The 18,108-nt window shown below is 36.3% G+C and overlaps 1 protein-coding gene across 4 annotated transcripts in view; it reads right to left on the bottom strand.

Moving 5' to 3' along the window:
* Positions 1-18,108, bottom strand: part of CLCN3 (chloride voltage-gated channel 3) — a 65,888-nt gene that overhangs the window by 25,189 nt on the left and 22,591 nt on the right. For all 4 annotated transcript variants that reach the window (XM_084883739.1, XM_084883741.1, XM_084883740.1 and 1 more), the window contains 2 exons: positions 4,575-4,732; positions 1,536-1,635 (listed from right to left, as the gene is read on the bottom strand). In XM_084883739.1, the coding sequence (XP_084739865.1) occupies positions 1,536-1,635; positions 4,575-4,732 (258 nt within the window). The remainder of the gene's footprint in view (positions 1-1,535; positions 1,636-4,574; positions 4,733-18,108) is intronic.

Below are 18,108 nucleotides of genomic sequence, written 5' to 3'. Positions count from 1 at the left end.
TTGAAATTAAAACTAGTTACATCATTCAAATTAAGTGTGATTTTTTAAAAAAGTATTTAAAAGATACTAAAACATCTTCAAAAGATAGCTAACTGGCAGAAAGTTCACAAACCTGGTTACTGAAGTCAGAGTCTTTAGTAATATGTTTCAATCCAAAAATTAACAGAATTAATGTAATGCCCATTAAAAATAATTAGTGAAACTTCTAGCATTAATTACTGTGATAGATTTTCATTTCTTTCTTAAATAACAAAAGATCAAATACATCAAGATCATTTTCTGCCAGAATACAAAAAAATGCACAAATTTATGGACAAAATCTAGATCCTTTTCATCATATAAAAAGATCAATGAGTCATATAATTCTTGTGCATGTCAGTTAGACATATCAGTAGTTCCCTCTATTCTGCACACAAATTTTAAATTTTTCTCATATCTTCCACAGTGGAAGCTGAAAGTCATTAAAACAGTCCTTAATGTTTGTTTTCAGATCTTCAATGCTATTCTTAAAAATCTCACACATAAGGACTTTGTGGTTACTCTAGCATGGAGATTAAAAGTGTAGGCTCTTGAACTGAACTGCCTGTATTTTAATCTGCTTGGCCATTTACTTCTTATATGACCTCTGTCTGTGCTTCAGTCCCCTCATTTGTAAAATGGTGATAATAATAACACATATACCAGAGATTTTCAACCAGTGTGCTGCAAGAATTTTTAAAACATGCAATACCTGACTATTTAGTTAGGGGCACTGACCTCTTTTCCCTTACACTGTCAAATAAAAAAAAAAGGACAATAGCTGCATTGGTGTGAATGAATCTAAAGTATACCTATTTTTGCCTTGGCTGGCATGCTCAGTTGTTAGAGCATCGGCCTGTGCACCAGAGTGCACCTGGTTTGATTTCCACTCAGGGTTCGCTCCCACCCCAGTTGATGTTTCTCTCGCTCATTAGTGTTTCTCTCTCTCCTCCCCTCCCGCCCGCCCCCCCCCCCCCCCGAAAAGGCAATGTAAAAATATCCTCAGTTGAGAATTAACAACAACAATAAAATGATACCTATCTTTGTCAGATCAGCAAAAAATACATTTTGCTGTGCCACAGAATTTTAGTAATTAGTTTATGTGTGCCATGATATGAAAATGGTTGAAAATTACTGGCATATACCATAGGATTGTATGAGGTTTACATATACATAAAGCTTTTAGAGCAGTGTATGACACATAGGAAGCATTCAATAAATATTAGTTACTTATTATGAAGTTAACATTAAAAGATATTTTATTGATCATCTGGTTCAAACCATGTACTTTACACATACAGAAACTGAACCCAGAAAGATTTTAAAAGTTGGAAAGAGCCAAAATGAGACTCAGAAACCTCCCGCCTTCTAGTGTTGTGTTTAAGATTTTTGGAGGAAAGAAACAAAATAAAAATGATTTTAAAAATCCAACAATACCTGAAAAAAATTGTGGAAAGGACAGAGACCTATTTATTGTTCTGTTAGCCAGAAAAGGACGGCATAAAAAGTTTTCTTACCGGATGCCAATCCTGTCAGTGTTACCACTAGCCATCCTGACCACGCATCGTACAAACTTTTCGTCATTTCCCATGCTGATTCTTTCTTTTTGCTGTTGATCTGAAATTAGAAATGCTTGTGTTTCATTTTCAAACTATGACGAGAAGCCACAATTCTAGAATCTAACCATTTTCTCAGTTAGTATACACAGGACAGTACTTTCTACACTAAATAATGGGAAAGGTGAGCAGTTGCTAAACCTGTAAACCAATGACAAACATTTACCCAGAGATATGTATTTTAATAAGAACCTCAGAATTTGCGCACAAAGGATCCACCCACAAACCATATAAAGTCTGACCCAGACTGGTCTAAACCGTATCAAATTTAGCTGGTATGCATCTTTTATATTCACAGCAATAAGACATTAAAGCTTGAAATACAGATCATTCCCTAGTCATTCTCTGCTCCTAGAACCTAAGTGGATTGTTACATTCTTTAAAAGGTAAGGTCAGTGAATAACAGTCCCATGCCCATGAATGTAGTACAAAACACTCCTGTGAATAAAGGGACTCTACAAATAAATTTACAAATAAATATGCAGGAGTGAAGAGCTCCTGCCCCACTGGCAGGTCCAGAGGCCCTCTTGTACCGCTGTGTAAAGCAGGTGTGTCCACGGAATGTGGAGGAGGTGAGATTAGCATGGTGCTAACAGGTCTGATTTCCAGATCTCACTAAGACACAAGAAGCCAAGTCTTCCTCTCTTAGTGAGCATGCACTTCTAAACCTAAACCCGTTTTACTAGAATCATCACTGCTTTAAAAAATCATATTCTAGAAAAACATGTACCATCCAATTCCTCTCATATGTGGAATCTAATGAACAAAATAAACTAACAGGCAAAAAAAAAAAGATAGATTCATACATAGAGAGCAGGATGACAGCTGGGGGTGGTGGGTTGAGAAGGAGTAGAGGGATTGAAAAGAAAGAAGAAAAACCTCATGGACACAACAGTGTTGATTCCTGGAGGAGGGGTTGAGTGGGGGAGGCTGGAGGAGGGTATGAGGAGATAAATGGTGGTGACAGAGACTTGATTTGGGATGGTGAACACACAATATAGCATAGATGATGTGTTGTGGAATTGTGCACCTGAAACCTGTATAATTTTGTTAGCCAGTGTCATCCCAATAAATTCAATAAAAAGGGGGGGAAAGCCATATTCTAGAAACTACATTACTACCAGCACAGAGATAAAATTGGCTAAGAAAAAAGGGGCGGGGGAGCAATATCCTATGAGTAGGACTTCAATGCTCAACTGTCCCATAGGACAGCACCAGCGAGAACTTTATATGTATCACACATACACGAGTCAACTTAGCCTTTTATATATGTAGAATAAACTTGCTTAATTAGGCCTGCTTTCTGATTTAGCTAAACTTTTTCCAGCCCAACTTCTCTTTCAGGTAACTGTCAGCAACACAGCAGTAAATACCAACATGAAGCAGATTATTATTGTAGATCATGCAGAGAGAACAAAGGGTAAAATATTTAACTATAGCAGTGTTTATATTCTGTGCAGTGAGAAAACCTAGTCATTTTCCAGTTCCACCATTTCTTACTTCTTTTCGTTCAGATCAAGTTTCTAAACTTTTTAAAAATGTTTTCCAGCTAATGAAAAGAAAATAAGATTCTACTGAGTCTCATATCTACCTCCTCCAGGACTTCTGTGAGGATCAAATAAGATGAGGCAAGGGAAAACTCTTCACAGGCATTTAGTTAAACTGTAAAATGACTGCACCTGATTATAAAGCAAGTCTGGTTCCTGGGCTGAAGAAACTCCAAGAACGCTAGTAGTTAGGGAGAGGAAACTGGACATTACTACGTGATGTCATTACCTCGCACCCACAGCCACTGTTTCCAGGTTGGGCTGGGCTGTGGGCTGCATTTTGCACCATGAGGTCTCAGCAGCATTTGCTGCAATTTGGTGGGGTGTCGCTACAGGGTGATGGTGGGGCCAGTATTTGTTTGTGGGCGCCAGGTCCAGGATGCCGTTTCTTTGTAAATGGCTAGTGCGCATCATGACAGCTTCTGTATTGAGTGTGTGCCCTCTGGTGGTGAGTGCGTGTCAAAGCTACCAGTCAGATGGTTGGATGGACACTTAGACTTTGAGATACGTATATATATTGCAGACTCCAAAGTTACAAAGGGCTTTTTGGAATTTGAAATTCTGCGGTTAAAGAGATTTCTTTCTGCCGGGACCGGTTTGGCTCAGTGGATAGAGCGTCGGCCTGTGGACTGAAGGGTCCCAGGTTCGATTCCGGTCAAGGGCATGTACCTTGGTTGCGGGCACATCCCCAGTGGGGGATGTGCAAGAGGCAGCTGGTCGATGTTTCTCTCTCATCGACATTTCTAACTCTCTGTCCCTCTCAATTCCTCTCTGTGTAAAATCAATAAAATATATTTAAAAAAAAAAAAAGAGATTTCTTTCTATCTCTTTTTTTAAAATGTAATTTTGGATTACATTATACCAGTAAGTCAAAACCCATAACAAGAAAAATCCATAAGTTGTATTCTTTAATAAAAGACATTTTTGAATAGCAATTACAACACTCAATATCAATTTGAGAAACATTTCAGAATTTAAAAACCGAGAAAAGAGATAAAAGAACAATACTGCATAAAACTATGTCCCCAGAAAGTAATTACTTTTGAATAATGATAATTATGTAACGTTTCCTGTTTTGCTATTGCTGCTGTGCTGATCAAAGCCCAAAATCATGCTGACTTTCAAATCTTAAACTTGACTTAATCTTCCCTTCTAATGGGCCCTGTTTTCCTTTTCCTTTCTATTATAATTGTCTTACTACAGACTTTTTTATTTTTATTAAGATACCTCAAATCCTTTCTGGAAAGATATGGAGTATAAATAAACTTTAAAAATGCTTAAAATTACTTCAATGTATAACATATATTTTGACAGTAAGAGATCACTGGCAGAAATATATTATTAAAGGATCTAATTATGTATTATATATTTTTAAATGACTGAAAATACTTACCCGTCTATGCCTTTCTCTGTCTTTACATTTCTCTCGGACCCAATCAATAGTATGGAAATCATCATATGTACCAACGCCTGGAATTGGTTCATCCAAAAGATCCAGTAAATGTGTAGAACTGTTAATGCTGCCTCCATTTGTCATTGTGTAATGAGTTCCTATAAGCAAAAGAGGAGCAATAATTATGTTTTATGAGAAACAAGGATGAACTATGTAACCTTCTTAGAAATTCATTAGTAATAGTATCACTAGAAATCATTACAATAAAATAGAGAAATTAAGAAATGACTCAAATTAAGAAAAAAATTATGTAAAATTTGGAATAACACAGTGATTATGGCATGTCCTTTTTAAAAATATATATTTTTATTGATTTCAGAGAGGGATAGAGATAGAAACATCAATGATGAGAGAGAACCATTGATTAGTTGCCTCCTGCATTCCCCCAGCTAGAGATCAAGCTCGCATTCCGGACACATGCCCTTGACTGGAATCAAACCTGGGACCCTTCAGTCCGCAGGCCAATGCTCTAGCCATTGAGCCAAACCACTTAGGGCATGGAATGTCTTTTCAAACTCATAGTAGAGCATCAAAAATAAGCCAGCCTCATAGACTCTAGTCCAAGACAGCTAAGTAAGTTTGGACAAGTCATCTTTAAATGTTAAATATCCTATATAATAAAAGGGTAATATGCAAACTGACCCTAAGTGTTGAATGACTGGGAACTATCAGTCACTATGATGCACACTGACCACCACGGAGCAGATAAGCAAAAGAGGGGGAGTGCCACTCAGCCAGAAGCCAGCTCATGGCTGGCCAGAGCGGCAGCGGCGGTGGTGGCAGCCTCTCCTGTCTCCACAGCAGCACTAAGGATGTCTGACTAATGGCTTAGGCCTGCTCCCCCATACGCCATCAGTTGGACGTCCCCCGAGGGCTCCCAAGCTGCCAGAGGCATGTCTGACTGCTAGCAGAGGCCCGATACCTGGGAAGCGGGCCTTAGCCGTCAGTTGGACATGACGAGGGTCCCAGATTGCAAGAGGGTGCAGGCCGGGCCAATGTTCTCCCACCGAGTGCACAAATTTTCGTGCACCGGGCCTCTAGATTTTGTTATATGTGCCATACCTTATAATAAAGACATATAAGTAAAGAAGCATTTGAAGTTTTTCTAAAGCCCTAAAAACTTAGAAAAGCTGGTACATAATTTCAAATAGGTGATTTTAGCATAAATAATTACAAATTATATCTTTAAATTATGTAGCGGTAATATAAACTTTATACCAAAAATAATAATCTAGAAGTGTGTCATTTTAATAGAAATACAACTAATCGATAGAAACTATAGAGTGGCACTGTACTAATGTTTAAATAAACATTGTAAAAATAAAACACAAGAAACATGCTTATTTTATTGTATGAATTTAAGGCTTGCAGTCTGGTGATTAAAATAACTCATTCATTTTTATTTATAGATAAACTATCATAAATGTTAAGTCACTTCACAAAACTATCATTTGGCAAAGCTAGAATCTGAACTTTCCCCAATCACAATTAACACTGCCTAGATTAGAGTGACAGATTATCATAAATCAACTGGAGGGTGAAGGAGAGTTGCACAAAGTCAAGTCAGTACTAAAAACTAATTTTATTGCTGATAGAAGCCAAATAAACTATACTGTAGGCTGAAAGTTCTGTTTCTTGATCATTCAAAGAGGCGGTAGGAACAAGCACTAATATAGAAAGGGTTAATATTTTCAGTAGTATAATAAATACTGAATATTGTCCTAATAAACTTAAATGTTTTTTTATTTCTACCAGATAAAACAGGGTTTTCTCTACCTTCCTACTCAATGTATTTGAATGTTTGCCTTGGAAAGGTGTAAAACTTCTAAAAGGAGAATAGTATATTGATTTCAGTGTTTTGGCAGAAGTACTCCAAAAAAAGAATAAATAATTCATCGTTCTTGACCGAGGGTTTAAAAGCCAAATCCCTGCAATGGCCCATATGCTCATTCACATAAAACATATATTCTAAACCTTACACTTCAAGCTCAAGTACACCAGCTCTTTCTTTCTGCCTCTATCCTGATTTTTTTCCCCCCCAGCAATTTCCACTTGATAAAAGCTAACTAAAAGGCCACAAATTTTCTTAAGAGAAAGCAACTGGAGACTGAATATGACAGTGTATAATATCTGGACAAATGTGAGACTCTCTGACTCTGCTTTCCATGTAACATTAAAACTGGCAGGGGAGAGGGATGTAAGAAAGCAACCAAAGGACTTTTATGCACACATATAAACATAACCTATGGACACAGAACAGTAGCTGGGTGAGGGCATGTGCTGGGGGCTGGGAATGACCGGAGAGAGGTCAATGGGAGAAAAAGGAGACTCATGTAATACTTTAAACAATAAAATTTTTAAAAAAAAAAACAAGTAAATAAAAGCAAAAAAAAAAAACCTGATAATTAAAAAAAAAATGTTTTTGAAGGAAAGTGCCATAGGCCTCTACGGATTTCTGGTATGATAACATCACTTCTGTGGTACTCTGACCCAAAATGCATAAACTGAATCTTATGAGGGAAAACAAGGCAAACCCAAATTGAGAAAAATTCTACAAAATAAATGGCTTGCGTTATTTGTCAAAGTCATGAAAATCAAAGTTCGACAAAGGAACTGTTTTAGATTAAAGGAGACTTTTGGATTATTAGATCCTGGACAGGAAAAAGAAAGGTGTTTATTATATATATATATATATATATATATAAAAGAATACAATTGGATAACTAGCCAATGTGAAAATAACCTGTAGCTCAGATAACAGCATTAATTAATGCCGATTTTCTGACTTCGAAAATTGTACTGTGGCTATGTGTAAGGGAATGTCTTCTCATAAGGAAATACACACTAAAATATTTAGAAATAAAAGTGCATAAGTTTGCATCTTATTCTTACATGGTTCATGAAAAATATGTGGTGCCTATGTGTGTATTATATATTACACAGATAACAGCATATATAATAGCAAGAGAAAGAACAAGAGACAGAATAAACTAATGTGGTAAAATCTAACATTTTAGGAATCTGGTAAAGGGTACACTATTTTTCAACACTGTATGAAAAAGGACCAACTAGAAATTAAGCAACACTGACTGAAATAAAAAATAATATACAGAGATGCAACAGCAGACTAGAGGAAGGCAAGAATCAAGTTAGAGATTTGAAATACAAAGAAGCAAAAAACACCCAACCAGAAAAGCAAAAAAAAAATAAAGAATCCAAAAACATGAAGATATTGTAAGGAGCCTTTGGGACAACTTCAACCGTACCAACATCCAAATTATGGGGGTGCCAGAAGAAGAGAGAGAGCAAGATACGAAAAATCTATTTGAAAAAATAATGACAGAAAACTTCCCCCATCTGGTGAAAGAAATAGACTTACAAGTCCAGGAAGCGCACAGAACTCCAAACAAAAGAAATCCAAAGAAGACCACACCAAGACACATCATAATTAAAATGCCAAGAGCAAAAGACAAAGAGAGAATATTAAAAGCAGCAAGAGAAAAACAGTTAGTTACCTACAAAGGAGCACCCATACGATTGTCAGCTGATTTCTCATCAGAAACTATGCAGGCCAGATGGGAATGGCAAGAAATATTCAAAGTGATCAACAGCAAGAATCTACAACCAAGATTACTCTACTCAGCAAAGCTATCATTCAGAATTGAAGGTCAGATAAAGAACTTCACAGATAAGAAAAAGCTAAAGGAGTTCATCACTACCAAACCAGTATTATATGAAATGCTGAAAGGTATTCTTTAAGAAGAGGAAGAAGAAAAAGGTAAAGATAAAAATTATGAACAACAAATACATATCTATCAACAAGTGAATCTAAAAATCAAGTGAATAAAATGAATCTGATGAACAGAATAAACTGGTGAATACAATAGAACGAGGGGCATAGAAAGGGAGTGGATTGAAAATTTTCAGGAGGAAAGGGGTGTAGGGGTTGAGGGAATAAACTGGACAAAAATCACACACCTATGGATGAGGATCATGGGAGGTAGGGGGGAGGTAAGGGCAAAGGGTCAAGTGGAAACCGGGTGGAGGGAAGCTATGGGGGGAAAAGAGGAACAATTGTAATAATATGAACAATAAAGATTTATTTAAAAATAAATAAATAAAAAGTGAATGCTTTCACCACTAAAAACTCCCACTTGTACATTTCCTTCAGACTGTGTGAACCTGCAGGTGAACTCTCATTCAGTTTGGTAACATTTACATGCAGTAATTCTAAATATGTGAACACCAGAAATAAAGGACTCACACTTTTTAAACCAAAGGACTTTTTGGTTTAAATGTATTATGTTTTAGATCTTGCACACTGTGTCCCTTAGACTAGAATATCTAGGGCTGCTATTGCACGTGTTGAGGTGGAAACTAGCCAGAGCAGCTTGTGTCCGCAACAGACTGCATGAAGGTCATCCTGTCCCCTCATGCCTACTTGCTTCTACTTGACACAGCAAAGGTGATGAAAACAGTAAAGTAAAGAGGGAAATACTGCTTAATCTTGGTTTTGGGGAAGCCCACAGAAACAGATTTCCCCTTTAAATTATTTCTAAAAGAGATTGGGTCCTTCTTATGACCTGCTGTCATATTAGCTTGGACAATGAACAAGACAGATTTGGGTATAGAAAAAAAAAAAAACATTTTGCTGAGATAGATCTGGTTAGAATATTTATTGGACTCTAGTAAATATAATAAAATGGAATCTCCAGGAACAGGAAAGTACCTTTTTCCTTGTATCTTGTTTCTTGCTTACTGTACTAGATTATTACTGACAATTTAATAATACTATATTGACTGAAATTAATAAATATTTTTAATTTAAAGTATGTTATTGCAAAAAAAAACCTGCTAAATATAATTTAAGAATTGTCTGGCCACTAAAAAAATATTCAGACTTTTACTTAAATATATGTGTGACACTTCATATATTTTGTAGCTTGTTCTGCCAAACATGGAAATCTGAGTAGCGCAAAGAACGAAAATAGGAAATATTTTCTCTCATAAGCTAAACTGGGTAGGGAACATTCACACTTCTAATGGGATCACAAGAATACCTACACATGCCACATTAGGAGTAATTTAAAGGCATTATGTTTCCTAACAATAACAATAGCTTTTAGATATTCCCAACCTATCATTTCTTTGTGTATAATTCACTGCAACCAGATTTGTATAGTTTAACTTACATACATTAAAATGAGATGAATATAAATTATATGTGTTAATACATTTTTTATAAGTAACAGTATAACTTAACTTCATCTTATGCACGAATGAAGCATAGAACTTGCACAAATTAAAGTTCTTCATATATAAAGTACATCTCTCTTTCTTTCCTAAAATATTATTACAAGGGTTAATTTGAAAATTACAATATGCTTTCTTACAGCAGATATCAAGAAGGGAGCTTAGAAGACCAAGGTGGTGGGTGAGCTTGCACTTCCCTGATTACTCAGTAAGAGCTCTTCTTATAGTTGTACAAAATCTGTGCACTGGGGGAGGGGGGTGTCCCTCAGCCCAGCCTGAACCCTCTCCAATCTGGGATCCCTCGGGGAATGTCCGACTGCCAATAAGCATCAGGCCTAAATTGGCAGTCAGATATCCCTCTCACAATCCAGGACTGCTGGCTCTTAACTGCTTGCTTGCTTGCTTGCTTGCCTGCCTGCCTGCCTGCCTGCCTGCCTAATTTCCCTAATTGCTTCTATCTGCCAGCATGATCACCCCCTAACTGCTCCCCTGCTGGCCTGGTTGCTCCCAACTGCCCTTTCCTGCTGACTGATCTCACCCCCAACTGCTCTTTCCTGCCAGCCTGATTTCGCCCCCAACTGCCTCTGCCTGCCTGATCACCTCTAACTAGCCTCCTCTGCTGGCCTGATCTTGCCCCCAACTGCCCTGTCCTGCAGCCTGATCTAGCCTCCAACTGCCCTCCTCTGCCAGCCAATTTGGTTCTGATTGGTCAGTTTCAATGCCAGTAAGCATCAAAAGCTCCGCCTCCTAGGCAACCATTGGCTCCTTACAGTACACCCAGATTTGGACCTGATTGGTCGGTTTCTATGCCAGTCAGCATCTCTGGCCTATCAACAGAGCCTGATCAAAAAGCAGGGCCTGATCAGCAGCCCTGGTGGAGGCCTGGAGAGAAATGGAGGTGCAGATGCTGGCCAGGCCCAGAGAGAGAGAGGCAAGTGTTGATCAATAGCTTCCACAGAGGCAACAAATCAGACCCTGCTTCTTTCTTCAGACCTCTCTCTGGGCCTGATTCGCAGCCCTCTCAGCAATCAGTGTTGGATCACCACAGCAACCCAGTGCTGACTGCAGGACTGACTTCAAGTTGGTTGAGTCTCTAGTCGTGGTGAACCCAAGGTGTTTATATATTAGGTTTTTATTAATATAAGATGACATGATTTGCCTTGGGCTTCCCATTTCTCAAAGCATATGCAGCTCATTTACTTATCTGTGAAGACAGTAGCAGAGATACACTGGAATGCCTTTTGGAACTGCTAATCAAGGCTCCTCACCCAACATGACTTCCTTGTCCTCTCCACCTACCTATCTCCCCCAAATCAGTTCAGTGAGACATCCACAGCCACAGGAGCAGAAATACAGCAGATGTCAGAGAACAAGGTTCAGTATAATAGCTTTTGAGTTTCAAATTTAAGTTTTTGAAACTCATATAAGAAGCAAAATCTTTAAAAGCCAATATCTTTGAGTTGTGAGTGACAGGTTTCTGGCTTTTAAAAGACTTTAAGTTAAAAATGGCTTATTAGCATTAATAAGCCATGGCTTGAAGAAAGAACAGATGAAAAGCCAATTCTACATAGCTACAATATATGGGGTTTGCTGGGGAAGCAAGGGGAGGGAATGAGTAAATAAGAGAGTTACAATAGTTAGACTAGGCAATTGGCTTAAGCCTTTAAAACTTCCTATAAACCAAAAATATATTATCCTAGCCACAATGATTTATAAGCTTTTCATTACTTAGCATATTTTTATTACTAGGCAGACATTCTAAAATTATCCAAAATCATTAATTGCATATTGCACATCACTTTCAGTGTACTTCAGATCACTATATTTAACTGTTGTGATATACTATTATACAAACAGCACATGGAATGAACATGGTGGTGTACTTAGTTATCCTATTTTCCAATTTATTTATTTATTTATTTATTTCTATTGAATTACATGTAAGTTTGATTTATTGTAAGTGAATTACAAAGAGAACCAAAACTTCCAAAATCAGAATTGAAAATCAGTGATTACATGACCACCAACTTCCGGGTCCTCTAATAAGCCTTATAAAGAGAAATTAAACATATGATAGGGCTTCTGTTCACCACCAGGTACCTCAGAATTTTCTTTAATCTAATAATTATTCTGCATTTATTTAATTTACATCTTTGTATATTTGTATTAGAATAGGTGATGCTCTTAATTTGAGATCAAAAAATGTTTTTGATGATAGCTACACAAAAGATATAGTAAAAAGAATTATTTTTTCTGTCCAATTAATCAGTTAAATTAGCACTTAAAGACTGCCTTCAGTTTACTATTCTCCAGCCACAGAGAAAGAGGGTAAGGCAGAAATATGGATGCAAAGGTATTTATAAAGACTCTGGGCCTATCATGGGATTAATGTAGTTTTTGAATCTCCCTGAAATCTGCTTATGAAGAAAAATAACATAACTGGCTATCAAAACAAAAGAGCAAACAAAAAATGAACAATATTTGTAAAAATCACAGGCAAGAACACAAGTGGATGAGGAAAACTTTCAACAACCCATAACTTTCAAAGTATTACCATCTCTCTGGGAGAACACAACGGAAAGCAATTGGTGCCTGGTGGACATGACAAGAGAAAATTAAAAATACATATATCGTTGTTAATTTGAGGATATCATCTGTAATTTGGCTGGGTGTTTCACAAAACATTTGCAAGAAAGTAAATGGTTAGCCATAAAACCAGAAGAGATGTGAATAGGTTCCAATTCATTTTTTTTCACTTTTTTCTAGGTCCCCAAGCCAATACCTAGATATTCAATATTAATAACCAGATATATCTCCAAATTTCAAAAAATTTATACTGCCAGTCAGACATCCTTCGAGGGGTCCCAGATGGAGAGGGCACAGGCTGGGCAGAGGGACACCCCCATGCACGAATTTCATGCACCAGGCCTCTAGTCTATACTAATAAAAGGGAAACATACTAATTAGACTGGGAGAACCTTCCAGACATCTTTCCAGACTAAGTCATGGTGGTAGGGCCAAGGCGGAGGCAGTTTAGGGTGATCAGGCCAGGAGGGGGGGCAGTTGGGGACAATCAGACCGACAGGGGGGACAGTTGGGGGAGAGCAGGCTGGCAGGGGGAGTAGTTGGGGGCAAGCAGGCCAGCATTGGGGGAGGGGGAGAGTTGAGGGCAAGCAGGCTGGCAAGTGAGCAGTTAGGAGCCAGTGGTCCTGGATTGTGAGAGGGTGCAGGCCGGGCTGAGGGACAACTCCTGGGTCAGTAGCATACAAGAAAGAAGCAATGATTGTAAAAATAAGTGAAACAATAAGATGTTTCTCTCTTTCCCTTCCTCCCTCTGTCCAAAAGTCAATAAATTAAATAAAAAAAACAACACTTTCCATACGCAATACTGCTTATTATATTATATTACTCATAACATATTAACTAAAAGACTGAAAATATTACAAAGGGGGGTGGAATCTTACAAATTTGACTAATGAGCTCTGCTACAACTGTATATTTGTGCAAAAATCTTATAGATTTTTAACAGATAATGTAATTCATTGTACCTGACATGGACATAAAAACAAATACCCAAAAGGTATGGTCAATAGCCAACCTTTCCATAATTGTACATTTTTAAATCAAATATCACCAACAATATTTCATAGTTCAAGTATTACCAACCCTAAAATACCTCAGCAAGTGGGAGAAATTATCCAGTCATTAAGCTGTAACTGGCATGCAGCTTTCTTGCAAATAACTTTATTAATAATATTTTATGCCTTGTTTATTTTTCCCTAGAAACAGAACTTTACAAAATTCATGTATACCTATGTAAACACAAATTCTTTACATACTAATATCTGTAATCTCAACAAAAAGTTTTTATATTATATGTAGAAAGTATTATTCATTATTATTTAAAGTAGTATTTTCACCAATGGGAAAAGAATAGTGTTTTCAACAAATGCTGGGACAACTTCAAACAAATGAAGCTGGACCCATGTCTCATACCACACATGAAAATTAACTAAAACTATAAAACTTCTTAGAAAACATGAGTAAATCTTTGTGACCTTGGGTTAGGCAATATAACTGACAAATGAAAAAAACAAACAAACAGACAAACTAGATTACATCAGAATTAAAAAAATCTTTCCCACCTAGAGGCAAGAATCTTTATCTGATGTCAATAAGAATAATGAAACAACTATCTTTATTGAGTACTTCACTGTGTACTATGCATTGTTTTTAGCACTTTACGTGTATTATTAGCTCGTTTAATCCTCACAACCCCAAGAGATAGGTTATCACTGTCTCCATTTTATAAATTAGAACAAGGCACGGAATTAAGAAACACACCATGGGGACAAAGCTGGTAAGTAGTGGAAGAGGGATTCAAACTCAAATAGTTTGACTTCAAAGGCATTTCTTACCACTATGCAATACTGCCTAAAAAATAATCTCACGGTTTGTTTGTTTGTATATTTTACGATATCTGGACACTCTCCTTTCCAAGTTAGGTGGTGCCTTCTCCCAAAACATTTGTGCCTATGCATTTAGCTTTCAGACAATTAATACAATCCTATCCATCACTACCATCATCCTTCTTTGCCTTTGGTTTCAAACCACTTGTCCTATATTATTTAAAATATTGCAATGAAAAAAATGTTGCAATAGTAATCATGGGCACAGTTTTGCTACCAGCCCTCACATCCCTATGCTTTAGCAGAGGTCTGGGACAGTAACACACCCCATTCTCTCTCATCTTGAGGCTTTTCCAGACTCAGCTTAGGCCACAGACATACTGCCTAAAAAGAAAGTGCCAACTGCCTTCCTAATTGTATACATAAGAAACTGGTTTTCAAACTTGTTTGACCGGCCCACACCAAGAGCATTTCTCACTGACATAGTATCCTGATACATACCTAAGTAAAAACAAAGTTTAATATACTTACTATTTGGCTTATACTCTGACACTTTTTTTTTTTTAAATACTAGTTACAAACCCAATTGATTTCATGAACAACATGTTAAAAACTGAAATTTGATAAAAACTTAGAGAATACAAGATTAATGAAATTATCTGCTTTCTCATCAATAAAAACCTTTATATTCCGACCAACTGGCCTTCAATATATATTTGGTAAACTGAGTTAAAAAAATAATAAAAGTACTTACTTCATGGTACCATCTTAGGCTGAGCTTTTTATAAATTTCAAAGCCACATATAGTCAGCAGCCTAAGTTTTTTTTCAAAGGGGAATATCCAGATAACAATTTTACATGAAAAAGTAGTTACATATTTATTCCTAAAATTATTATCACCTCTAGGATTGATCTCAAAAGATGTGACAGCAGTGATCTTATCATTTAAGCTCATAATGCAGATTTCTGTCCTATCACACACATATAAAACATATTCAACATTTTGTTTAATTATGGAAGGAATAAGACAGGCAGAAATCCAAAACCCCACATATTGCCCAACTACCCAGTTTCTTCTGTATATTAAGAGCAGGAAGTCTAGTCCCCAATGTACTTTTCCCTCCCTCTGTGACCTTACTGATAAGCAAAGTTCATCCTGGTGAGGAAGGGGAAAGTAAATGTTGTAAGTTGATAGTGGAAGTTCCAGCATGTTAGCAGACTCTCAAATGAAAGATTAAAAGGGTGATGGCAAGCACCATGACTAGTATTTAGTAGGTGGTCAATTAAATGTCTGCTGGATAAATGTATAGGATAAATGAAGTATGTACTCTTTAAATCTATCCTGCCATCCAGCCATATTTAACTGCCATCCATTTAAACTGCAAAGACTTGGAAATTAAAACCAAATCCCAAAGAAGTTGACCAAAGACACAAAACCAGTCACAGCAGCAATGCTGAGCCTACTACACAATTCACTGTTTTCTTCTCTATTCTATTGGCATGCCAAAATAAAGATACTTCTTAGGTAGAGATAATAAATTGGATATCAAAACATTTGTATAATTAGAAAGAAATTCCATATTCATTAATTATCTCTGCATATAAGATGATTTGTATATTATATGAGTTTTTTAAATTATGAAATTTGTTCTCTGAAATAGAATGAGAAAAAAATTGACATAAACTAAAGTAAATCCATTTTAATCTAATTATGGTTGAAAGGGACTACAAAAAATTACAAATTAAACATGTTTATTAAAAACAAACTTTAAACTACAATGTAAGCCATCAGTCTCCTGTGCCTTTGTGTAGGCACAAAGAAAAGTCCTCGATGCTGGGAAAAGGAGCCAAAGTTACCAACCTAATCTATGTGGCAGATCTGCTCACATTATAAAATCTTAATACACAAAGCATTTATGACTTACGACACACCATGAGATGGTATAAAATTAATCACAGTAAAGTGTAGGTTATTTTTAGAAAATAGAGCTAGATAGTAATCTGAACCAAATTTTATTGAAGATTTTAAACTCAGATACTGTGAGCAAATAAATTTAAAGACAGGCTTTGTATTGTTTTAGAATACAAAGAGTTACTAACATCAAATAAAGAATCTTTATTTTGTTCTTTTAATTCACAGACACTTAGATGAATTAATTTGTAAGAACAGATTTAATTTTCTACTTGGCTGAAAGATTAGAGGTAACAGAAGCACAACAATAACTGGATACTTACAATCATTTTACAAAGAGCTTACAAAATGTCCCTATGGCAGTAAGAATAACATCTAGCACCTGGATTTCCAAATAATGTGCAAAAAATGCGAACTACTGATACTTTTAGGAGGGAATAAAAATGAACAAATTCATCTATTATAATAAGAAAAAAACTATTTAAATACATCTCTTAGCTAACGAATGTCAAGAAATGATATCAAGTACAAACTTAAAAAAAAACACAGACCTCAAACTTTTATTTCAATAGAAAGGTCACAATTTTTGTGGTTTAAAACTGCTATTAGTCTGACATTCAAGTTTCCTCCAGATCGGTACTCTTCTACCTCCCACCTTTCTATATTACCCCTTGTAAGACCCATTTATATAACAAAACTAACCAGGGAACAACATATGAGGCATTTATTCCCACCAGAGCATGTACTCATTCTATCCTATCCCCCAGGAACGTCATATCAAATTCCCTTGTGTACTTGAAGACTTGGCCTACTTTGAAAACACTTGTCAAAAAGAGACTGATCTCTTCCTCCATAAAGTCACAGAGAACATGTGGTCTACACCATTCCTTAGAAATGTATTAACTTCCTTGAGGTTTCTTTGTTTTTAACTTAGGAAGCCTTCTTATGCTCCTTCCGACTCAAAATGCCAGGTTATTATAGGGATATATATATATTAAGAAGCATGATTAGAGTATGGGCCAAATTTTCTGGATCAAATCCTGACTTTTAACATTTGTTTACCTCTACTTTATCAACAGAAAAATGGGCATTAAAACAATACATACTTCACAAGTTTGCAATAAGGATTAAAATAATTTGTTACACATAAATGACTTGATATACCTAAAGCACTTAAAATAGTATCTGGCAGACGGTAAATTCTACACTAAGTATTAGCTATTATTAATATTACTATTAGTACCACCATCTTTCTCCACAGCACCAAATAGTGCTTTATACGTACACAAGAGCTCAACTAAATGCTTTGAATGAAACAATTAATACTGAAATAAGTTTTAAAGATCTCTCAGGGAATAAATGGAGGCAGGATCAAGGCCCAGAAGATCAAATCCAAGATAGGGCCTGGTAGAAAAAAGAATTCAGCCCCCATCTCTTCTCCCAGCCCCCGTAACTGATTAAACTTCATGAACAAATTAAGAAGAAAGTCAAAGTATAAAACTGACAATCCAAATAAAGCAAGTTTTTTTTTCCCCTGACAAAAATGAAAGAGACTGGTGGATGGGGGTGGGAGCGGGCTACAATGGGTCAATGAGGGGAAAAGGGCACTTACATAATACTTTGAGCAATAAAGATTTTTTTAAAAATGAAAAAGACATTTCATGAAAGAACTTGATAGCTTCTGTGTAGGAAATTTACCCCAAAAGATGGCTATTTCTAAAATGTCATAATTTCTAATTTATCAACAATATATTAACTAATTCTATTTTTAATCTACTGACATTTTCAGTTTCTATATTATTCACTTAAGTAGGAAGCTACATCATTTACCATCTCACCTAGAAAAGTAGTATTAAATGTAATTTACTCCAAAAAAGGTAATCCTTAACTCTAATACTCT

This window comes from Pipistrellus hanaki (assembly GCF_964339955.1).
Source record: "Pipistrellus hanaki genome assembly, chromosome: 5".
Classification (NCBI taxonomy): domain Eukaryota; kingdom Metazoa; phylum Chordata; class Mammalia; order Chiroptera; family Vespertilionidae; genus Pipistrellus; species Pipistrellus hanaki.
Note: the sequence above shows the minus strand (reverse complement) of the source record. Positions and strands in the feature narration are given on the sequence as shown.